This window comes from Astyanax mexicanus, chromosome 14 (assembly GCF_023375975.1).
Source record: "Astyanax mexicanus isolate ESR-SI-001 chromosome 14, AstMex3_surface, whole genome shotgun sequence".
NCBI lineage: Eukaryota > Metazoa > Chordata > Actinopteri > Characiformes > Acestrorhamphidae > Astyanax > Astyanax mexicanus.
In genome coordinates, this window is record NC_064421.1 from 40168478 (window position 1) to 40189218 (window position 20741).

Consider the following 20741-nt stretch of genomic DNA (forward strand, 5'->3'; position numbering starts at 1 on the left):
ATGCTTTCTTTTTCTCTCTCTCCCCCTCTCTCTCTCTCTCTCTCGAGCAGAACCTTCCTGCAGGTGGAACTGTGGCGCTAATTTCAGCAGTTGCTCCTGCAGCAGCTCCTGCCAGTACAATCGAAACTGTTGCCAGGACTACTATGGTAAGTTATCAAATGTTAGCACAATTATAATCATAAAAGCAGAAAGCCTTTTATAGGCATGTAGCTTGAGCTGACTATTTGTACCTCATCTGTGATTTCAGTAAAAAAAAATATTATTATTATTGATGTTTAGAATAATCTTATTTAATTTTTTTTATATTTAAGCTTGTCAGTTACTCCTTTTATGTTGAAATCTTATTACTTGATTTTATTTTTGAAAATTTACACTTTTTTTATTCAAATTTACAAAAACAGATTAATAGGGCAAGGCAAAGTGATGGTCAATAAATAAAAATAGGTCAGTACCGAAAAAAGCTAACAAGCAAAGATCTAACCTAAAGAGTAGTCAAAAAAGGCTCGCCAAAAAAGGGACAAAAACTCAAAAGAAACTTGAGGCAGAACATCTATGTAAAAATAGGTTCAATACCGGGCAAAGAAGTGAGTGAAAGTATATGCTATTTATAGTGCTGAGTCCAGGTGTGTACAATCAGTAGGAGGGCGAACCGGAACACTGATGAGTCACTTGATCCGACATGTCTGGAGAGTTGAGTGCAGGTGTATCATGGGAAATGGAGTTTGTTTCAGGAGCATTGGAGTCTGTGGCAGGCAGACAGACAGTGACATGACTGACAGATACAGTATTAAATAAATGAACAAAATAAGATACTTGAACACACAGAATTTCACATAGCAGTTTAGTGATCTATTATTAACCCACATTAAATGTACTCGTCTCCATGCCCAGCACGATTACACATTCTCAGAGAGGGATCTAAATCTAAATCCCAAAATCCCCCAAATTTACAGACTGTCACTTTAATAAATCTTGTTTTTTTTTGTTTTTTTTGTGTGCATACCTACCTGGACTAGTTGTGCTGTTAGTTTGTTTATGTGGAATATGTATTCTATTCACTTTTATTTCTTGTTTAATTCGATTTTGTTGTAAAAGCTGCTCATCTGAGTGAAAATAAAGGTTAATTGATAGTTTGATTGATCTGAAATGCTCTGCTAAAAGCAAGAAGGTGTCCAGATTTATTCTGACAGAGATATAAGAAGAAGTATTAATAGTTTTAATGTTTATTTTTTATGTTCTTTGTTCCAGCTTACTGCTTCAGCACAACAGAATCTCCCACAACAGGTAACAGTCTTTTAATCATGACAGTGTGCCTTATAAAACACAGCCTCTTGCCTAGTCCCTTTTCAGCTCTTACCCCTAACACTTTTCACACCAGCACTATTTGGTCCGGTTACAACGAACTCTGGTCCGTTTGTAACTTTAGTGCGGTTGGATTGAGCAGGTGTGAAAACAGTAATCGCGCTCGGGTGCGGATCAAAAGAACCGGACCGAGACCAGCTAGAGGAGGTGCTCTCGGTCCGGTACCAAACGAACTCTGGAGCGTTTCGCTTGTGGTGAGAACGTGATCCGGTCTCGATCGGATCCAGCTATTAAATATAAGCCATTTATTTGAGCTAAACTGCTGATAAAGCAAGCACAGTTTAAACTGATATATTAGCCAGATAACGCTAATTACCACAGCTGTGAACAAACACTGTGTCCATGCACGCACGGTCTGCGCTGCATTCACTGCTCACAGCCGCGTGACTCTGTTTATTATGTATAAATCTGCGCTGCACGTAGAAACACTGTGTTTGAAAGTGCAGAGTTTCAGCGTTTAGTGTTAAAGCACAGATATTTGCGCTGGAACACAAAATCTTCTCGCTGTATTTCCTTTTTTTGTATATTTATATTTAACGTACTCCCGTGTCAGACAGCTCTGACCAATCAGAGGACACAGGCTGCTCGCGTGGTTTATTGATGCGCATTTTGGTGCGTTTACATTTATGCCTATGTGAAACCAGACCGAACAGAGCGAGGAAACGCTCCAAGTAAACGAACTCATCAACTGATTCGGACCAGAGAAACCAACTACAGGTGTGAAAACGCCCTTAGTCCTGTTAAATAAATTTTTTAATGCTCATTTTGTCTGTTATTTTTGTACGGTCCCTAAAGTGCTGCATTGGTGCTAATACCTTTCTCCCCCTCTGTTGTACAGAATCTCCTTCTTGCAGGTGGAACTGTGGCTATAGTTTCAGCAGCTGCTCCTGCGACAGCTCCTGCCAGTACTATGGAAACTGTTGCCATGATTACCACCGTGAGCATCTCCAATCTCTGATTTAACACACAACAGCCACTCTGGATCATTTGCAAAGCATGCACCAGACTCAGATTTAGTGCATGCAGGCTATAGAAGCTGTTCTTTTGATTTTGCTGCAGTTCTCATTCGATTATTTTTTTGTGTTTTCTTTTTTTGCAGTGTACTGTTCATCCACAACCCAAAGGCCACCAGGTAACACTGGAGTAACACTGATGGATTCTGATGATTTATCATACAGTCATATGAAAAAGTTTGGGCACCCCTATTAATGTTAATCATTTATAGTTCTAAATATTTGGGTGTTTGCAACAGCCATTTCAGTTTGATATATCTAATAACTGATGGACACAGTAATATTTCAGGATTGAAATGAGGTTTATTGTACTAACAGAAAATGTGCAATATGCATTAACCAAAATTTGACCGGTGCAAAAATATGGGCACCCTTATCATTTTATTGATTTGAATACTCCTAACTACTTTTTACTGACTTACTGAAGCACAAAATTGGATTGGTAACCTCATTGAGCTTTGACCTTCCTAGCCAGGTGTATCCAATCATGAGAAAAGGTATTTAAGGTGGCCAATTGCAAGTTGTTCTCCTATTTGAATCTCCTCTGAAGAGTGGCATCATGGGCTCATCAAAACAACTCTCAAATGATCTAAAAACAAAGATTGTTCAACATAGTTGTTCAGGGGAAGGATACAAAAATTTGTCTCAGTGATTTAACCTGTCAGTTTCCACTGTGAGGAACATAGTAAGGAAATGGAAGACCACAGGGACAGTTCTTGTTAAGCCCAGAAGTGGCAGGCCAAGAAAAATATCAGAAAGGCAGAGAAGAAGAATGGAGAGAACAGTCAAGGACAATCCACAGACCACCTCCAAAGAGCTGCAGCATCATCTTGCTGCAGATGGTGTCACTGTGCATCGGTCAACAATACAGCGCACTTTGCACAAGGAGAAGCTGTATGGGAGAGTGATGCAAAAGAAGCCATTTCTGCAAGCACGCCACAAACAGAGTCGCCTATGCAAAAGCACACCTCAGGCGACTGAGGTTAAAATGGCTAATTCAGTGACTATTTTAGAGTCAGACGCAGCTCCCTTATCAGCAGCTCTAGCTCTGTGCAGCTCACTGGGCTCTCCAGAAACAGTCTCCATATGTTTACACAGTTAGCTAGCATGGCTGCAGAGCAACCAAACACATTTCATTTTGGTTAGCTTCCAGTTAGGTTTGGTTAGATGTTGGTGAATTGTTTTCAGTCCAGCAGTGACACTGAATTGTTTAAGAACTCCAGCAGCACTGCTGTATCTGATCCACACACTAACACCTCATACACCACCACCATGACAATCAGTATCACAATACACAGTGCTGAGAAAAATCACCCACCACCCAAATACCCCCCTGTGGTGGTTCTCCTATTTATCCCACTGTTTGTAGGCATCAGATAGCTACATATTTGTTTCTTGACTAGCTGCTTAGAAGAGCCAATGGATGTTGAATGAGTTTAAACAATTATTAGGCTCAATTTATAATTACTGGTAAGTTTACTTTAATTGTAATAGTGACTCTAGTCTACACTATTACAAGTCACAAAAAAAGTTTGTGCATTAATCACTGCAAAACTAAAAACTTTGCAAATTAAATACTCTCATATCTAAAATATCTAAAATTCCTAATTTTTGCATTGTTGTCAGGATTTTATAAGAATACTGAACTTATTTCTAACCTTATTTCTTATTTCTTTGTTTGAAGTAATTCAATCTTTTTAAAATTATTTGGTATTATGGCAGATATTTTTGCATGTTTTAAACATAATTTCTTTAGACAAAAACAAAATTATCAGTCATTTATTTTCTGAACTGAGCCAATTGACCTGTCTTAATGTAATAATACACTTATAGTTTATTAAATATTTTGAAAATAAGCACAAAAATGATTGAAATAAGTTATTATTTCATGTAATATGCTTCAAACGTCTCAAAATTAGATATACTAGATATTTAGACCACATTTAAGAGTATTCCACTTGCTATTATATAATTTTTTGCAGTGATATATTGTTACATTTTTAACTATGCTGTTTTCTACTGGTCTCCAGTGACTGCCCCCAATTGTGGAGGAAGCCTGTTTGGTTCCGGCTTTCTCTCCAGCCCCAACTACCCAAACTATTACCATGATAACGCGTACTGCGTGTGGCGACTCTCTGCTTTGCCAGGGGAGAAGATCTTTCTGTCATTCGTAGATCTTGAGTAAGTTTGAGTAACTCTTTATAATGAATTGATTTTTGTGCTCTTTTGTTTATATAACACACACTACAGTGGCAAAAAGGAGCAAGGAAGCTTTGGAAACTTATAAACATCAGTTAACCTTGCCTGCCTGTTTTATTACGCTCCTGCCTCAGATGAATTCAGGAGTATATTACTGTGTTGCCTTAACATGTATGACACGATGCTACATTATAGTGTCAAAAGTATTCACTCACGCTTCCAAATCATTAAATTCAGGTGTTCCAATCACTTCCATAGCCACAGAATTATAAAACCAAGCACCTAGGCAAGCAGACTGTTTCTACAAACATTAGTGAAAATGCAAAGTTTGGTGGAGGAGGAATTGGCCTCAGCCCCTTGGAACTATTAATGCTTCAGTAAAACAAGACATTTAAGACAATTTCACTCCCAACGTTGCGGGAACAGATTGAGGTTAACCCTGAGAATGGCACATAATCCTGACTTCATTAAAACAAAACCATAATGGCACCGAGTGATCCAGCGGTCTAATGCGCTGCCACTATGAGCGGGAGGTCGCAGGTTCGAACCCCCGCTCATGCAGCTTTGCCATCAGCTGCCGGTGCTCAGAGGGAGCAAAATTGGCCCTGCTCCCTCTGGGGTGGGCAGATGGCGCTCTCTCCCTATCACACTTAAGGTGGCGCTTGGAGGCACGAGGCGTCTGTGAGCGGATGAATCGGAACCTAGCCGCTGTGCTTTCCTCCGAGCGCGCTCGCTGCTCAGGCAATGATTCATCAGCAGCAGCTCGAAAAGAGGGCTGATTGACTTCACACGTGTCGGAGGAGGCGTGTGCTCGTCTGCATCCTCCAAGGGTCACGGGCATCACCGGTGATGGGGATGCACAAAGGGGTGGGACAATTGGATATCCAAACTGGGAGAAAAGGGGAAAAATCTGAAATAAAATTATTAAAAAAAAAGAAAAAAAACATAAATGTATTCATAAGAGAAAAAAAAACTAAAATAAAACTTGGAGCTGTAAAATAAAACATATACCATACAAAATGATAAAAATATATACATTAAGAACCAATAGAATCACTAATAAGTAGAGCTGGGCGATTAATCGATAATAATTGATTTTATCGATTAATTCGAATTTACAGTTAAGGACGATGTGTTTTTATAAAACAATTTTACCACCGAGGCTCCCCTGAGCTTAGCCCCGCCCCTCCCGTCTCTCCCTCCCTCCCTCGCATAAAAATAAAGCTATTTTGAGACGTGACTGCCTATTTAAAAAGCAAGTTTACTTGTATCATTTCTAACATATTTAGAGTGTTTTTCACTCACTTTTTTGTCTCTCACAATTTGAATCCTTCAAAAACATGTATTATGCAAATTAGGCGATGACGTCATTTAGCGACTTTTAGGATATTTTAGTAGGGGGAAAAAATCGATTAAAAAATCTTTTTTTTTTTTTATTCGAAGATTTTTTTTGGGCCATATCGCCCAGTTCTACTAATAAGTATAAAAAAACAAAAACGAAAGAAAGTTTAAATAAATGCTTCTAGGCCTCACTGCTGGCTCTGTAAACTTCCAATTTATCATCTTCAGCTTTTAACGACTCTCTGTTTGTTCGTGGCTCAGACTGGAGAACTGCTGTGGCTGTGACTATGTAAACGTGTATGATGGCTCTACCACTGCCTCACCACTGCTGGGCAACCTGTGCTTCAATAGCGGCCTCCAGGACTTCCACTCGTCCTCCTCGTACCTGACTGTCCTGTTCAGGAGTGACTACTCAGTCGTGGCTCGTGGATTTAAAGCCTCCTACAGCAGCTCTCTGCCTTCAAACACAGGTAAACTTAGCTAAAGGGTGTACAGTATAGGAGCTTCAGGTGGAAAACGTGACTCTAAGCTTAGTGCACTAAAAATGCGCCTTGTAATTCGGTGCACCTAATGTGTGTAAGTCAGGTTGTAAGTAGCAATAAAGCCACTCCGCTGAAGTACAGCGTTATACAGGAGTTTCAGTGAAGTTTGTCCAGCATTAGCAGTATTAGCATTATCTGCTAACCGCACTAAGCGCTACGTCTTTCGCCATTCAGATGAGAGTATTATCGGCCTGCTGCTAACCCCAGCTAGCACTGCTGGATCAGTATATGCATTACCTGCTGTTAGCCACTAATTCTAATGCTCCAGCTTTAGTGAAAATCTAGAAATCGAAGCTTACTGTAAATAAACAGAAGCACTTTACTCAGGAGAAAAATTTGTGTAGATTAACATCCAGCACTCGTTTGACTTGACAATGACAATTTTGTTTACTTAGCGTAGCTTAGCTTTACACTGCTGAATTAGAAGGAAAACATGGCAACACCCCTGTTCATTACTACTGCGCCTTATGATCTAGTGTACCTTTTATATTAAAATAGACCAAAAAATAGACGTTTAATGACAGTGTTGAACCTTATAGTGACAAAAATACGGAACAACATTACTGCTACAAGATAAGGTGAAAACTGTACTGTAATTGAAAGGAGGCTCTAGTGCCCTGTTGCCACCTCTAACCTAGATACACAATGAGATACAGTTGGGCATGGTGGAGGTATACAGGTTCCGTATGGCATCCTGCAGCACATTTACCAACAAATGCTGCTGTAGCTGGGTCTGTAGATCCTGCTCTACACTCGTAGGCTGCTGAAGTTGCCATTCCAGCTGCTTCCATAAATGCTTGATTGGTGATAAAACTGTCAACCGGGCAGACCAAAAAAGTGTTGCAAATATGGCGGAGACATACCTGGAAAACCCTTGCTATGTGTGGGTGAGCATTATCCTGCTGAAAAAAAAGATTCTAGATGTTTGTGGACGAGTTTCTCTGATATTATCAAGCCCAGGTTTCTCAGAATTCTTAGTGATGCTAACATTAGCATGAACCTCTTTGTTGTGCAGCTCGAGTGAAGTGTTCCTCAGACCGCATGATCATTGAGATTCGGAGATCATACCTGGAATCTCTGGGCATCAGCTGGCACAATCTTTACGTGGATGACCATCGCTGCAGACCCTCTGCTAACAGCTATGAGGTGTCCTTTAACTTCCCTGTTGGCCAGTGTGGAACCAACAAAAAGGTAAGACAGAATTTTAACAATTATAGCTATAAAATGACAACTAATCATACCTGCTTCAATACAAAGCAATATGTTAAAGGAACAATCAGTAATGTGAGTGAGTGAGTGTTTGAAATGGGTATAGAGTCCAATTTCTAAACACTGGGTAGAGTTTTCTGCCCCACCCACACCTCCACAGATATAAAGCTCACGCAGGTTGTTAGATTGACACACAGTGGCAAGCAACAATGAGTCTTACTCTGTAGCTGATCAGTGAATATATAGGTTTCAGTTTCCAAAATTCCCATGTCTACTATGCTAGTGAGGGTGCAAATTACCTAGCTATGGTTAGCAACCTTACTGAAGCTCATCTTTATTCATGGCTTCAGACACTGTTCGTATTTTGCTGTGTTCTATACTTGGCAATACTGAGTGTGGAAATGGGACTAGGCAAATTTAGAGGCTAAAACCCACACAGTTCAAATAAGAATTCACTGACTGACGTTCTGCTGTCAGGAGCTGCCAGGGCTTAAACTTTTCCTTACATTTTCTTAATATCTGATGATCTATCCTGATTGTGTCATGAGATACTACAGAAAATATAATCCTTAATGGTCCTTTAAGTTGTGAAAATACTGTACTAATAATACAGTCTAAAATAAACACCAAACACCATTGTGATTGCACTTTGCTTCCCTCCCATCAGTTCTACAACGGACGTGTTGTCTACAATAATAATGTACGAGCGACACCCTCCCAATCGGGTGAGATCACACGGACAATCGATGAGTTCTTGCTGAACGTGACCTGCCACATGGAGCAGGACACCACGGCGGGGACAGTCTACAAAGCCAAAGAGTTGGTCAACAGCACCATCATTGGAACTGGCCGCTTCAATGCCACCATGTCCTTCTTCCCTTCCCCCAGCTTCTCCTACCCCATACTGGAACATCCCTATGAGGTCAAGATAAATCAGAACCTGTATGTTCAGGTGCAGCTCACCAGAGCCGACAACACCCTGGACGTCTTTCTGGAAACCTGTGAGGCCTCTCCCAACCACAACTTTGATGCTCGCGTCTACACCCTTTTGCAAAACGGGTAAGAATTTCAGACTCTTGCTGTTGCTGAAACTTATTACAATTTGGGAAACCAATTGCCTTGAAAAATGTTAAAAAACGCAGCTTTGCCATCAACTGCCGGCGTGCAGAGGGAGCGAAATTGGCCTTGCTCCCTCCGGGTGGGTAGATGGCGCTCTCTCCCCACATCACTAAAGGGTGATGTCCACAGCACAAGGCATCTGTGAGCTGATGTATCAGAACCGAGTCGCTGCGCTTTCCTCAGAGCGCGCTGTGATGCTACTCGGCAATGCTGCATAAGCAGCAGCTTGAAAAAAAGGTGGTGGCTGGCTTCACATGTATCGGAGGAGGCATGTGTTGGTCTTCTCCCTCTTGGTGTGTTGGGGTATAACGAGTGATTGGGGAAGTCCTAATGAGTGGGTTGGGCAATTGCTGAGCAAAATTGGGGAGAAAATGGGGAAAAATTAGAACTAAAATATTTTTTAAAAAATGTTAAAAACTGAAAAATGTAACCTAGTTTACTTACTGTAATATCTACTGTTTATGTTTCCTTAAAATATAGTTTTAATAACTTAATAAAACTTTAAAATACCTTAATTCTAAATTGTAATTTAGACTATGTACAAGTGTTGGCAACTTGGCAACTGTTCCCAAAGTTAATAAAATACAAAACAATTGTTTTCTTACATCATTATTGCATAATTTGAGTGTGTCCAGACTGCTAACTCTACTGTTTTCCATAAAAGATGATAGTATGCATGGAGGACAAAGAACACAGCATTCCAAGAAAAACACTTAAAATTAAGTTTTACTGTGCTCCCCACAGTAAAATTTGGTGGTGGTTCATCATGCTATGGGGCTGTGTGATCAGTGCAGGTACTGGGAATCTTGTTAAAGTTGAGGGTCTCATGGATTCCATTCAATATTAGCAGATTCTTGAGAAAAATGTTCAGGAATCAGTGAGAAAGTTGAAGTTAAAGCGCCGGGGCTGGATACTTCAACAAGACAACGACCCTAAACATTAAACACACTACTCAAAATCTACTAAATCATTCATGCAGAGAAACAAATACAACGTTCTGGAATGATCATCTCAGTCCCCAGACCTGAATATTATTATAATTAAAAATCTGTGGTGTGATTTAAAGCGGGCTGTTCACGATCAGAAACCTCAAACCTGACTGAACTGGAGATGTTTTGAATGTTTTTTAAAGTAGAATGATCCAAAATACCTTCAACCAGAAGCCAGACTCTCATTGGAAGCTATAGGAAGAGTTAAGAGGCTTTTATTTCTGCAAAAGGAGGATCTACTAAATATTGATGTATTTTTTCTGTTGGGGTGCTCAAATTTATGCACCTGCCTAATTTAGTTTAAAGAATTATTGCACACTTTCTGTAAATCCTATGAACTTCATTTCACTTTTTAAATATCACTGCGTGTGTGTGTTTGATGATTAGTCTTCATTTTTATCTACACATTACAGCTGCGAGCAGGACAAAACAGTGGAGATATTAACCAACGGCCGGCACTACTACGCCCAGTTCAGCTTCAAAGCCTTCAAGTTCCTGCGGACGCATGCCTTCGTCTTCCTGCAGTGTAGGGTGTTGGTCTGCGCCGACAACGACTACGGCTCCCGCTGCCGACGGGGCTGCCTCAATCGCACAAAGAGATCCCTCGACTCCGCCCACCACACTGAAGTAGTCACACTGGGCCCAATCACTCTGAAAGGTCAGTGAGCATTTTCTATAATTAATAAAAGAATATATAACAGAATTATAGGCTGACTTTAATCATATTTATATTAAGTGTCTCTCACTTTAAAAAATAATTGTATTGTATCACAACAATATTCTGTGATTAATCAAGATTAAAATTGTAAATTAAAGTTAAAAGGGCATAGCTAACTAAGTAAAGTAAAGCTAAGCTAAGTAAACAAAACTGTAATAAAAAAAGACTTTCTTTTAAAGTCAAATGAGCACTTGATCATAATCTACACAGATTTCTCGCCTGAAAACTCTTTGTTTGGGAGAGTAAAGCACTCGTTTATTTACAGTAAGCTTAGATTACTTAAATTTTACAGCACTAAGGCTGCAGCATTAGCATTAGCAGCTAACCAGCAGTGCTAGCCTGGGTTAGGAGCAGGCTACAGGCCGATAATACTCCCCAATGAACAGGAAAAAGTGAGCGCGGTTAGCGGCCAATGCTAATGCTACTCCAGTCTCAAGTCTCGGTGCTGGAGAATTAAACTAAAACCCCTGTATGATGCTGTACTTCACCAGAGTGGCTTTACTGTTTCTTACACCCTGACTGGTAAAATTCATAAATGATGCACTGGATTAAAAGGCGCACTGACGATTTTTGGGAAAATTAAAGGATTTTAAGTGCACCTTATAATGCAAAAATGCTGTATTATTGCCTCCCTCCCAAAAATACAGGAAGGAAAGTACCAGCAGTTACATTTGTATTCATGAGTTTAATAATGATAAATCACAGAATATTTATGTTAAAAAATACATTTCTTAAGTGATTAACACCACTTATATATGAAACACAAGTCTTCTGTTGAACATTAAACCCACTTCATTATAAAATAAGTGTTTATGATCTTCTCTATCCACAGGTTCCAGGTCTGCTGCCAAGGTGGACGTGGGGAAGTGATCTCACAGCAGCCGAGCTGCATTTCACTCCAATCTCTAATCAGTTGTTCAATTATCGCTCTATGAACAGAGTACTAATATACTTACTGTGATTAAAAGCATTCTCAAAAGACAATCTGCATTTCTTCCTTTTCTTCTGACTTTAATTTACATGTATAGTGATAAAGCACAACATTAACTTGTGCTATAAAACTACTTTACAATACAGTACAATACAATACAGACTTCATAGAGTTTACAGCACTGCAGATAAACTGCTTAGCACCACACTAGCAATTACAGCTGAGTGATGAATCAATTTCATCAATTAATTCAACCACCTAAATTACCATAGTGTTCAACAATAAATACAATAGAAGCAACCACTTAGCAGACTAGAAGACAGGTTGAAAACTGGAATAGTACAAAAAACATTTAGAAACATTATAGCAACCAACAAAATTATCATAGTGTCCATCAAAAAACACCATAGAAACCACTTAGCACTAGCCAAGTAAAAGCCTGAAATACTATTAAAACTGTCCTTGCAACCAGCAGGTTTTTATGGTATATTATTACCATAAAAACAAACCACTTAGGTCTGTATACCTAGCAGAAAACAAGTTTTATACTAAAATAGTACAACAACCCCTTAGAAACACAAACATAGCAACCATAAGGGACAACATTTTAAATGAACAACCACCTAAAATGCAATAGAGACTGCACAGCAACACCATAGCAACTATTTAGAATACAATAGCAACCATTTAACAAAAACACACAACTTGCCAACAACATGGGACACCTTAAAATAAATAAAATGCAACAACCTAAAACCATAGCAACTCATTTTTTTAGCAGTCATTATTTTGAGATACTATCTCAATATTTTGAGATACTAAGTCATTATTTTGAGATACTATCTCAATATTTTGAGATAGCAAGTCAATATTTTGAGATACTAAGTCATTATTTTGAGATAGCAAGTGTGTTTGCTTTTGGGGAAAAAAGTATTGTCCCAGATAGCAAGCATACGTTGGCTCAACGTTGGCTCAATGTCATTGTTTATGTATTGCTGTGTTCTGCTGTAACAATAAAGAGTTAACTACTTATGTTCCACATCGCTGTTCGGCCTAACTATTCAAGTGGTGACACAACAAATATTTATAACATACAGCGTAGTCGGAACCACAGCCACACTCTACAACACACTAAAATAGAAGTCCAGTGTGTTATTAAATGAATCTCTTTTCTCCAAGGTCTAAAGGCTTATTTTAAAATTGTGTGATTCATCTAAAAGCACCAATATTTCATGATTTGAAAATCCACGACTGAAGTAATCCTCAATGATAGTATCCATTTTGCGTCTTTGTCTCACCTGCTTCTGTCTCTGTACAGTATACTAGTATCTGAAAATATTGAGAGCTCTAGCATCCTGTAGGCATAAATGAATGATATTTGTTAAACGGTTGTACTTGTAGGAATATTAAGCATTGATTGTTGGGTCAATTGTATATTTTTGTAGTTTGTAGTTGTATTTGTGGGCTGTTTATGTGTATTAAGTTCATTTAACTCAGTCAAGACAGAGAATATATAGTTTAATATTTATAATTGTGTCGGTTAGGGGGGCTGTTTGGGAACGGGTGGTTGCAGAAGGGGTACCCACTATATTCACTTCACGCCACTGATACCACAGAGGTGTCAAGTAATGAAGTAGAAATACTTTGTTACCTTACTTAAGTAGAAATTTTGGGTTACTATCTTTATCTATCTTTAACAGTGTTATGTAAACTAAGATTTTCAAATTGATGTTTCGTTTTATAACGTCTCTTAATATTAAACTCCTAATTAGGCAACTGATTCCTGACAAATTAAACATACACACTTCCTTCTGAACTGAATAGTAATTTTCCCAACATGCCTGAAATATGCTGCATTTGCTGTCCATTTTTTCATTTCTTCGGAGTTGTTAGACTCTTTGGCCCGTTCTCTGCGCTACAGCTGAACACTCTCGTTGCTTTTACACTCTTTGGCCCGTTTTCTGCACCACAACTGCGCATTCTCTCCTCTTTTACACTCTTTGGCCCGTTATCCATGCTATAACTGCGCATTCTCGCCGCATATACACTATTTGGCTCGTTTTCCGCACCACAACTGAGCACTTTCCCCGCTTGTAGAGTCTTTGGCCCCTTTCTGCGCCACAACTGAGCATTTTTGCCGCTTTTAGACTCTTTGGTCTGTTTCCCGTGCTACACACGCGCATTCTCGCCGCATATACACTCTTTGATCTGTCTCGCCTCTTTTAGCCTCTTTGGCCCATTTTCTGACACCTAGCATGTACACTTTGAATCTCACATTAAAACCTGCGGGCCAACTTTCATTTTATTTTTAAAATACCTTGCGGGCCACTTCAAAAAAGGAAACGGGCCGCAAATGGCCCGTGGGCCGTAGTTTGGACACCCCGTTTTTATAAAAAATATACGTAAAATATACATAATCATAATTTGCATATTTGCATTTTTCGTTCGTCCATATTTGATCCAATGTTTTATACAGTTTTATAGCAGCTTGTGTAAACCCAGGGGGTTTCTAGAGGTCAACACGATAGACTGTATATAGCTGGACAGAACATCATCTCTCAAAAGTGAAGCCACCACAGGTCGGGCGCCCCCTGCTGTTCGTTTGCAAAAAGCTGTGTAACCCCACCCATCCCCATAGGTTTCAATGGCCAAATAGACAACTTTCAATTACGTTTTTTTCTTATATACTGTAATTCTACCTCCATTATTTAAATGCAGCAGCTAGTGTAACCTCTTCTTATATTATAACATTTTTATATCCCACAGAATTAGTTTTTAAAAATGTTATTCAGCTCTATTCAAAAAGGTGTGGTTATTGTAACAGGGCTGGTTATGGGCGGGACCAATAACAGACCGTCGGCTCCGCTCTGCTCTGCAGCCTGTGACCTCGAGGCATCCCTGAGGGTCGGGGTTATTTAAATTAGTAGGCTGTCTCTCCAGTTTTTCTCCCTCCTCTGGTCTCTACTGCGCAGACTCAGTTTTCAGGATCACCAACATGGTGGAAGATTTTGGCTTCATTTTAATTAAATGAATGGGAACGGCAACACAGCGTGCATTTTTTTTACAGTCTCTGGTCAACACTCACACACATCCAGTCCTCACCAGCTCTTACCGCTACCTGCGGCTTCAAAATCGCTCCAAATAAGTAAATCCAAATCGCCAGAAATTCTCATTTATGCCCAAGAAATTTGAGGCATAAAAAATTATAATATCGATTGTAACGCCTTATTTAAAAGGTTTGGCTAGGTTTACAGCTTACTAATGCACATGTGCAGAATCATCAGTCTTTGAAGAAAGACATGTGAATCCTCTCTGTCGGCCAATCAGTTGCCGCGTTCTGCAGTGAGAAGGTGGAGAGGGGGATGTAACCCGACACTGTCACTGAGCAGAGAGTCCTATTTTTTTTTTGCTTTGTTTACTGCATAACTCTGTACATTCATATGCCATAGATTTAGTAGCTTTAATATTATCTGCAACAAATGTAGAAAAAAAAAATAATTGAATGTGTCCAAACTTTTGACTGGTACTTTATATTATTGCTATATGCAATATTTGTAAGTTCATTGTGCAAAGCTACAGTCTACAACTGGTTTGTTAAGCATGTAGTAAGGACAGGTATGATGTTGTCTGTGTGATTCTGTCTGTAAAAGATTTTCATAACATCCCTCTGAATCTCTGAAGACTTTTTTTTGCACCATTTCAGTTCTTATAGTCAACTAGTCATTAGTGCACTATAGGCCCCTGTGGTGCGGCCTAGGCTTCTGTTTATAAGGTCATTTTCCCCTTACATTTACATTATTTTTATTTTTATACTTTATGTAGTTTTAAAAGTAGTACTTTTATACTTTTCCTTAAGTAAAAGTTGTAAGTTGATACTTTAACTTGTCTAAACTCCAGTATCTATACTTCTACTTGAGTAATGAATGTGAATACTTTTGACACCCTTGAAGTACCAGCTGATGAAGATGTTATATGATAGTTTTATTTTGTGTACATGTCTAATTCTAATGTATGTATTTGTACATGTAACAATTACTGTTGATTTACTGAAAAACGATGTTTTCTATGTCTTTATTTTTAGTAATAACTGTCTAGCCCCATTCTCCTCAGTAGCAGTCTGATATGACTTGGTGGCTTTATCATTCCATTAAAAGGCATAGAGCTGATACTGGATGCATCTGTGCAGAGCTGAATATGGCTGGGTTACTCAAAGTAGCTAATTATTATATTATATTACAAACAAAAAAAAAAGAGCAGTATACTCACAGGTGGTCAAGAACGCATATCAGCTGAGAAAGATTTAAATTGCAGTCTCTCCTCGCAGACTGCTGGTGCGCCCTTGAAATTGGTCTGGAGGGCAACAACACCCCAATTTCTGCAGCCTTAATAACAATGCTGTTTAACTGCCTGTTGTCCAGTAGACAAGTGACAAGAATATTCAGTTTTTTATAGACTTGCATGTTTCAACTTCTGTTCTGTAGTTGTTGTAATCAATATGTATGATTAAGATTGATTAAAAGTGGAAATTATCAACCCCATTTAAACCAATTTATTTAATTGAACACTGTTTTGTAAAGTTTATACATGTGTGCTTAAACCAAATGTATGTATGAGAAGAAGATTGTTAGATACTTCCTTAAATTTGCAGCTTCCTAACCTTTGTGATCATAAGATTTACTTCTCTGTTCCAAACATATTTCATATGCTTGTTTTACTTCCTCTTAAAAGAGATCAGCACACCCTAAAATTTATTACAGTAAACAGTTTTGGTCACATTTTGCATGGTTAAGCAGAAATAAGGAGATGAATACAACATGTACGGATTGTTCTAGGTCTTTCTGTTCTTCTTGGAAAGTGGTATAAAATAGTTGTGAGGGAGGTCAGAGCCAGGGCATGCTCTTATCTTTCTATCCTCTGTATTTGTCTGTATTTGTAAACTGTATGTCCTAACACCTTCATGTATGTCTTGTCTTTTCCAATAAATGTATTTCTTAATACAATGACTGGTTGGCTTGACCATGGGTGTGGTAGTGGGGGAAAAGTGGACCTGACTACCCAGGGCCCGAGTAGGAAGAGGGGCCCATGAAAATCCACGTTCCTTGTGTACTGGATGGATAGGGGCCCACTGACATTGAGAGTGTACAGGGCCCAGAATTTGCTGCTACACCCCTGGGCTTGACTCATGTAATTTTCATTGCAACTCAGTACCAAATTTCCTCCACATGACCCAAAGAGTATAAATTCAAAAGTGAGTCTTTAAAATACTGTAGGTGTCCTAAAGTGACAGGTAGTGTTGTAGTCAAGACCGCTAGATCCGAGTCATCATGCTTAATCAAAATCATGCTTAATCTGTGTCTCTTCTAAAACTTTATCTGAAGTCAACACATGAAACTGAATCAAATTCTAATATTTTTATTATAAAATGTAAAAAAACCCATCACAATTTGCCCTTAACCTGTTACTGCAGAAGCGCCCGGCGGGCCCGTTCTGACTGTATAAAGTAGAATGCTTAAAAGCGTCAAATATTATAAACACACCGACCAACTAACCAATTCATATTTCTTATTCATGCTATGACTACCTGCATGCACATTTTCAGCCACATACATGAAACCAGTCACCAGAAATCTCCAACTGAAAACAGCCTATTTTTTTTACATTATTTCCCCAACAACTTAGCCTTATAAAATATTATTAGTGTGTAACATAACATCATATAACATCATATATCATAGAAGATTTACTTAGTATCACAGCATCCACAAAACAGCACTGAACCACGGATGAACTATTAAAAAGTGCTATATTCGCTTGCTCACTTGCTCGCTCCTCACAAACATGTTTTTTTTTTTCAGCGCAACCGGAACATAATATTCTGAAGCTCCTAGCGACCACACAATGTAATGTTTTTACGTAAAGTTGTACGTGAATACAAAGCTAAGGATGTCCTGTTCTAGATTCTGTGTTTTTTATTGGTCCACAAACAACTATTTTTCTTGAGTGATCGTCTTTTGAACCAATGGCGTGAGCGCTTTTTTTAGAGGTGTCCAATCAAATCAGGTCATGGCCTTGCTCCAGGGTCGCAAAAGTGATTGACGCCTATTTCAACCAATAGTCCACCCTCAGAAGAATACGTTGATATGTAATTTGCCCTGATTGGTGTCCTAATGGCTGGGGGCTGGTGGTGGAGCATACCAAACTGTCACCACATGGTGCGCTGTCACCATGGGCGCTGTCACCTCCAGGGCATTTTATAAAAAATTATTAATATTACTCTAAAATGGACTTTAATGGACATTAATTAGTTCTATCACAAACAAACAAAACATATATTACAAACTCTTGTCGTATAGTGACATATTCCTTCTTTGTATGTAGAGAGATTGTGGAAATCTAATACAATGCTGTGTAGCATAGAGATTTTTTTTACATTCTCTCTGCAATTGATGTTCCCAAATGGAACTTAAATAATGGAAATAAAAGTCTGTAAGTTAATTCTTGTTTTATCCCAAGTATCTACTTCAGTTTAGCCCCTGAATGGTCATTGTGCTATATGTATAACTTAAGATATTCAGTGTTATAGCATAGTAGTGCAAATCGCATAAAAATGAGCATAAACTTGTTGCTAAGGTCACTAGCTTTAGTACTCTCCCAGGTAACATTAGATGGATAGATATATAGATACTTTATTGATCCCGAAGGAAATTTAGCAGCCAGTAGCAGTTACACAACACAGTAGTACAATAGTGTAGTACAATATGAGAGCACATTGGGGGATATAAAACTCTACAAAAACTATACAAAGTGTGGAAGTAATCAGTCGTAGATATGAGATAACATATAGTGCAGTAACAGAATAAATTAATTATATATATTAGTATTTTAGCTAGTTCATCAATAAGGTTAGCTAGCTTGTTGCTAGATTTAGTTCTCTACCCGGTAACATTATTATTTAAGCTAGCTCATCACTATGGTTAGATAGCTTGTTGCTAATGTTAGCTAGCTCAACACGCGTACTACTATATATACTAACATGAAACAATGAAAACCTGGGGAAAGGGTGGAGCTACAAATTACAGACACGTGAGTCTCCGTTTCAGGATCAATGAGAGTCACAGCTTCTGTTTAGAAGGAGTGGCTGTTCTGCAGCGGAGGGGGGGCAGCACTGCGCGGTGTCTCTGAAACAAATCACCCGCCTTAATGACTCCCCTCAAAAATATGTGACAAAGCGCGTCCCGGATCAATTCAATACGGAACGCGTATTTTACTGCCCAAATACGGGATGATTACAGATTTTACGGGATGGTTGGTAACCCTAGTTGTAACCCATGTAAGCGTCTTATGAATATGGAATACAATACGTTGCATGACATCATGTGTTGTCAGGCTGCCTTATTACAATGCAAATGTATGCATAGGCGCGTTTACTGATATACGTATATACACGAACAGTTTTACCGCCTGTACTCATGATTTTTTTACGTGTGGACACGTGATATTTTTACACGTGGAGGCGTTTCTTTCCCACATGTTTTGGCTTAGTTGGCTTGCCATAACAGCGCACTCCCTTCCCAATCCCCCCTCCGCTCCCCCCCAATCACACGCGTCTCGGGCACGCAGCGACACAAACGAATCCATGGAGGCAGGCGAGAGAAGCGCGTTTTGTAGCTGGAAATACAGCCACTATTTTGAGTTAGTATCAGCTAAAGGTTCCAATATCAGAGTTCACTGTACGACAAAGTGTCTAGAAGAAATAGTCTTTCTGACAAGAGAATTGAGAAGCTTCTGTTAATGAGGTACAACTACTGGTTTACTCACCCCACTCCACTGTTTCACTCTTAAAAGTACACATACCAAAAGTACACATGATGTCAGCCTAGACAAGGGGTCCTTAAACTACGGCCCGTGGGCCGCATACGGCCCCCTGCGCTCATTTGACCGCCCCCTTTAGCTACAACAGCAGTACCTGCTCCCTGGCCCCTCGCGCAAGCAGCATAAGCTATACGGGGAAAAAACAGTAAAAAAAATGAAAATTGGCCACCGAGAGTCTCCGTAGACGGATGAAAAAAACAGAAGGCTATTTCCCACGGTAATCCGACAACATAATACCACTCGCTCTGTGCTGTTCGCATGCGCTCTGAGACTCACATCTGACGGAATGTCGAGGAAAAGAAAAATCGACTCTAGCAAAACTGAAACATGTGTTGGAGACTCAGCAAAATTATTTTATAAAACAAAAACACCTAAATATATCATCAGTTCGAGCTAGCTTTCAAGAGGCCAAGCTAATAGCTAGCAGTGGAAAGCCTTTCACCGACGGAGAGTTTGTAAAACAGTGCCTGACGGCGGTTGTCAAGGAGATGTGCCCAGAAAAGGCAGACTTTTTCAGCGCAGTGAGTCTATCCGCACCCACAGTTACACAGAGAGTAGAAGAAATGGGCGACAATTTGCACCTTCAACTGCAAACTTTTCACTGGCCCTTGACGAAAGCAACGATGTGCGTGACACAGCGCAACTGTTGATTTTCATCCGTGGAACTAAGGATAAGTTCGAAGTCACAGAGAAGCTTGCTGGACTACAAAGCATCAAGGGAACGACAACAGGAGAGGACATCTACAGGAAAGTTCACCAAACGGTGGCTGATTTCGATCTGGACTGGGCTAAATTAGTGAGTGTGACCACGGATGGTGCGCCGAGCATGGTGGTCTCTATGAAAGGAGTGATAGCGCGTATCAACTGAGTGAACAGAAATGAGTGAACGCGGCCATCCTCGTCCGATCGCCATACACTGCCTGATCCATCAACAAGCACTCTGTTGCAAAGCAGTTAAGTGGGATTCTGTCATGACAATTTGGTGTCCTGTGTTAATTTCATCAGAGCTCATGCTCTTAACCAGAGGCAGTTTCAGGATTTTTTGTCTGAGCTAAATGCTGATTACGAAGATGTGCTGTACCACACTGAGGTCCGCTGGTTGAGTCGAGGGCAAGTTTTGAAACGTTTCAACGACCTGCTCCCCGAGATCAACGCGTTTATGCTGTCCAAAAACAAAGCTGTGTCAGAACTCACCGATAAAGACAGGAAATGGCACCTTGCTTTCTTAACAGATGTAAACGACTTAATGTGCAGCTCCAAGGTAAGGGAAGACTCATCAGTGACATGCATTCGTATTTAAAGGCGTTGAAGTAAAACTGGTTCTCCTCCTTAAACATGTGAAGGAGAAAAATTTCTGCCATTTCCCACTACACAGAAACGGGCAGCTAAGGAGCCTTCACTTGGATTCCTGACTGAAAAATGTGCTGAGGCACGAATTTCAGGTGA

General features: G+C 39.6%; 1 protein-coding gene across 1 annotated transcript in view; it reads left to right on the forward strand.

Annotated features, from left to right (window-relative positions):
• LOC103044438 (mucin-2) overlaps positions 1 to 11476 on the forward strand; it is a 30250-nt gene extending 18774 nt beyond the window's left edge. The window contains exons 14-22 of the mRNA XM_049463633.1: positions 1249 to 1284; positions 2201 to 2299; positions 2462 to 2494; positions 4406 to 4556; positions 6177 to 6385; positions 7473 to 7648; positions 8334 to 8725; positions 10188 to 10432; positions 11325 to 11476. Coding sequence (XP_049319590.1) covers positions 1249 to 1284; positions 2201 to 2299; positions 2462 to 2494; positions 4406 to 4556; positions 6177 to 6385; positions 7473 to 7648; positions 8334 to 8725; positions 10188 to 10432; positions 11325 to 11362 — 1379 coding nt within the window. The 3' untranslated portion in view covers positions 11363 to 11476. The remainder of the gene's footprint in view (positions 1 to 1248; positions 1285 to 2200; positions 2300 to 2461; positions 2495 to 4405; positions 4557 to 6176; positions 6386 to 7472; positions 7649 to 8333; positions 8726 to 10187; positions 10433 to 11324) is intronic.
• Positions 11477 to 20741: the final 9265 nt, after the last annotated feature.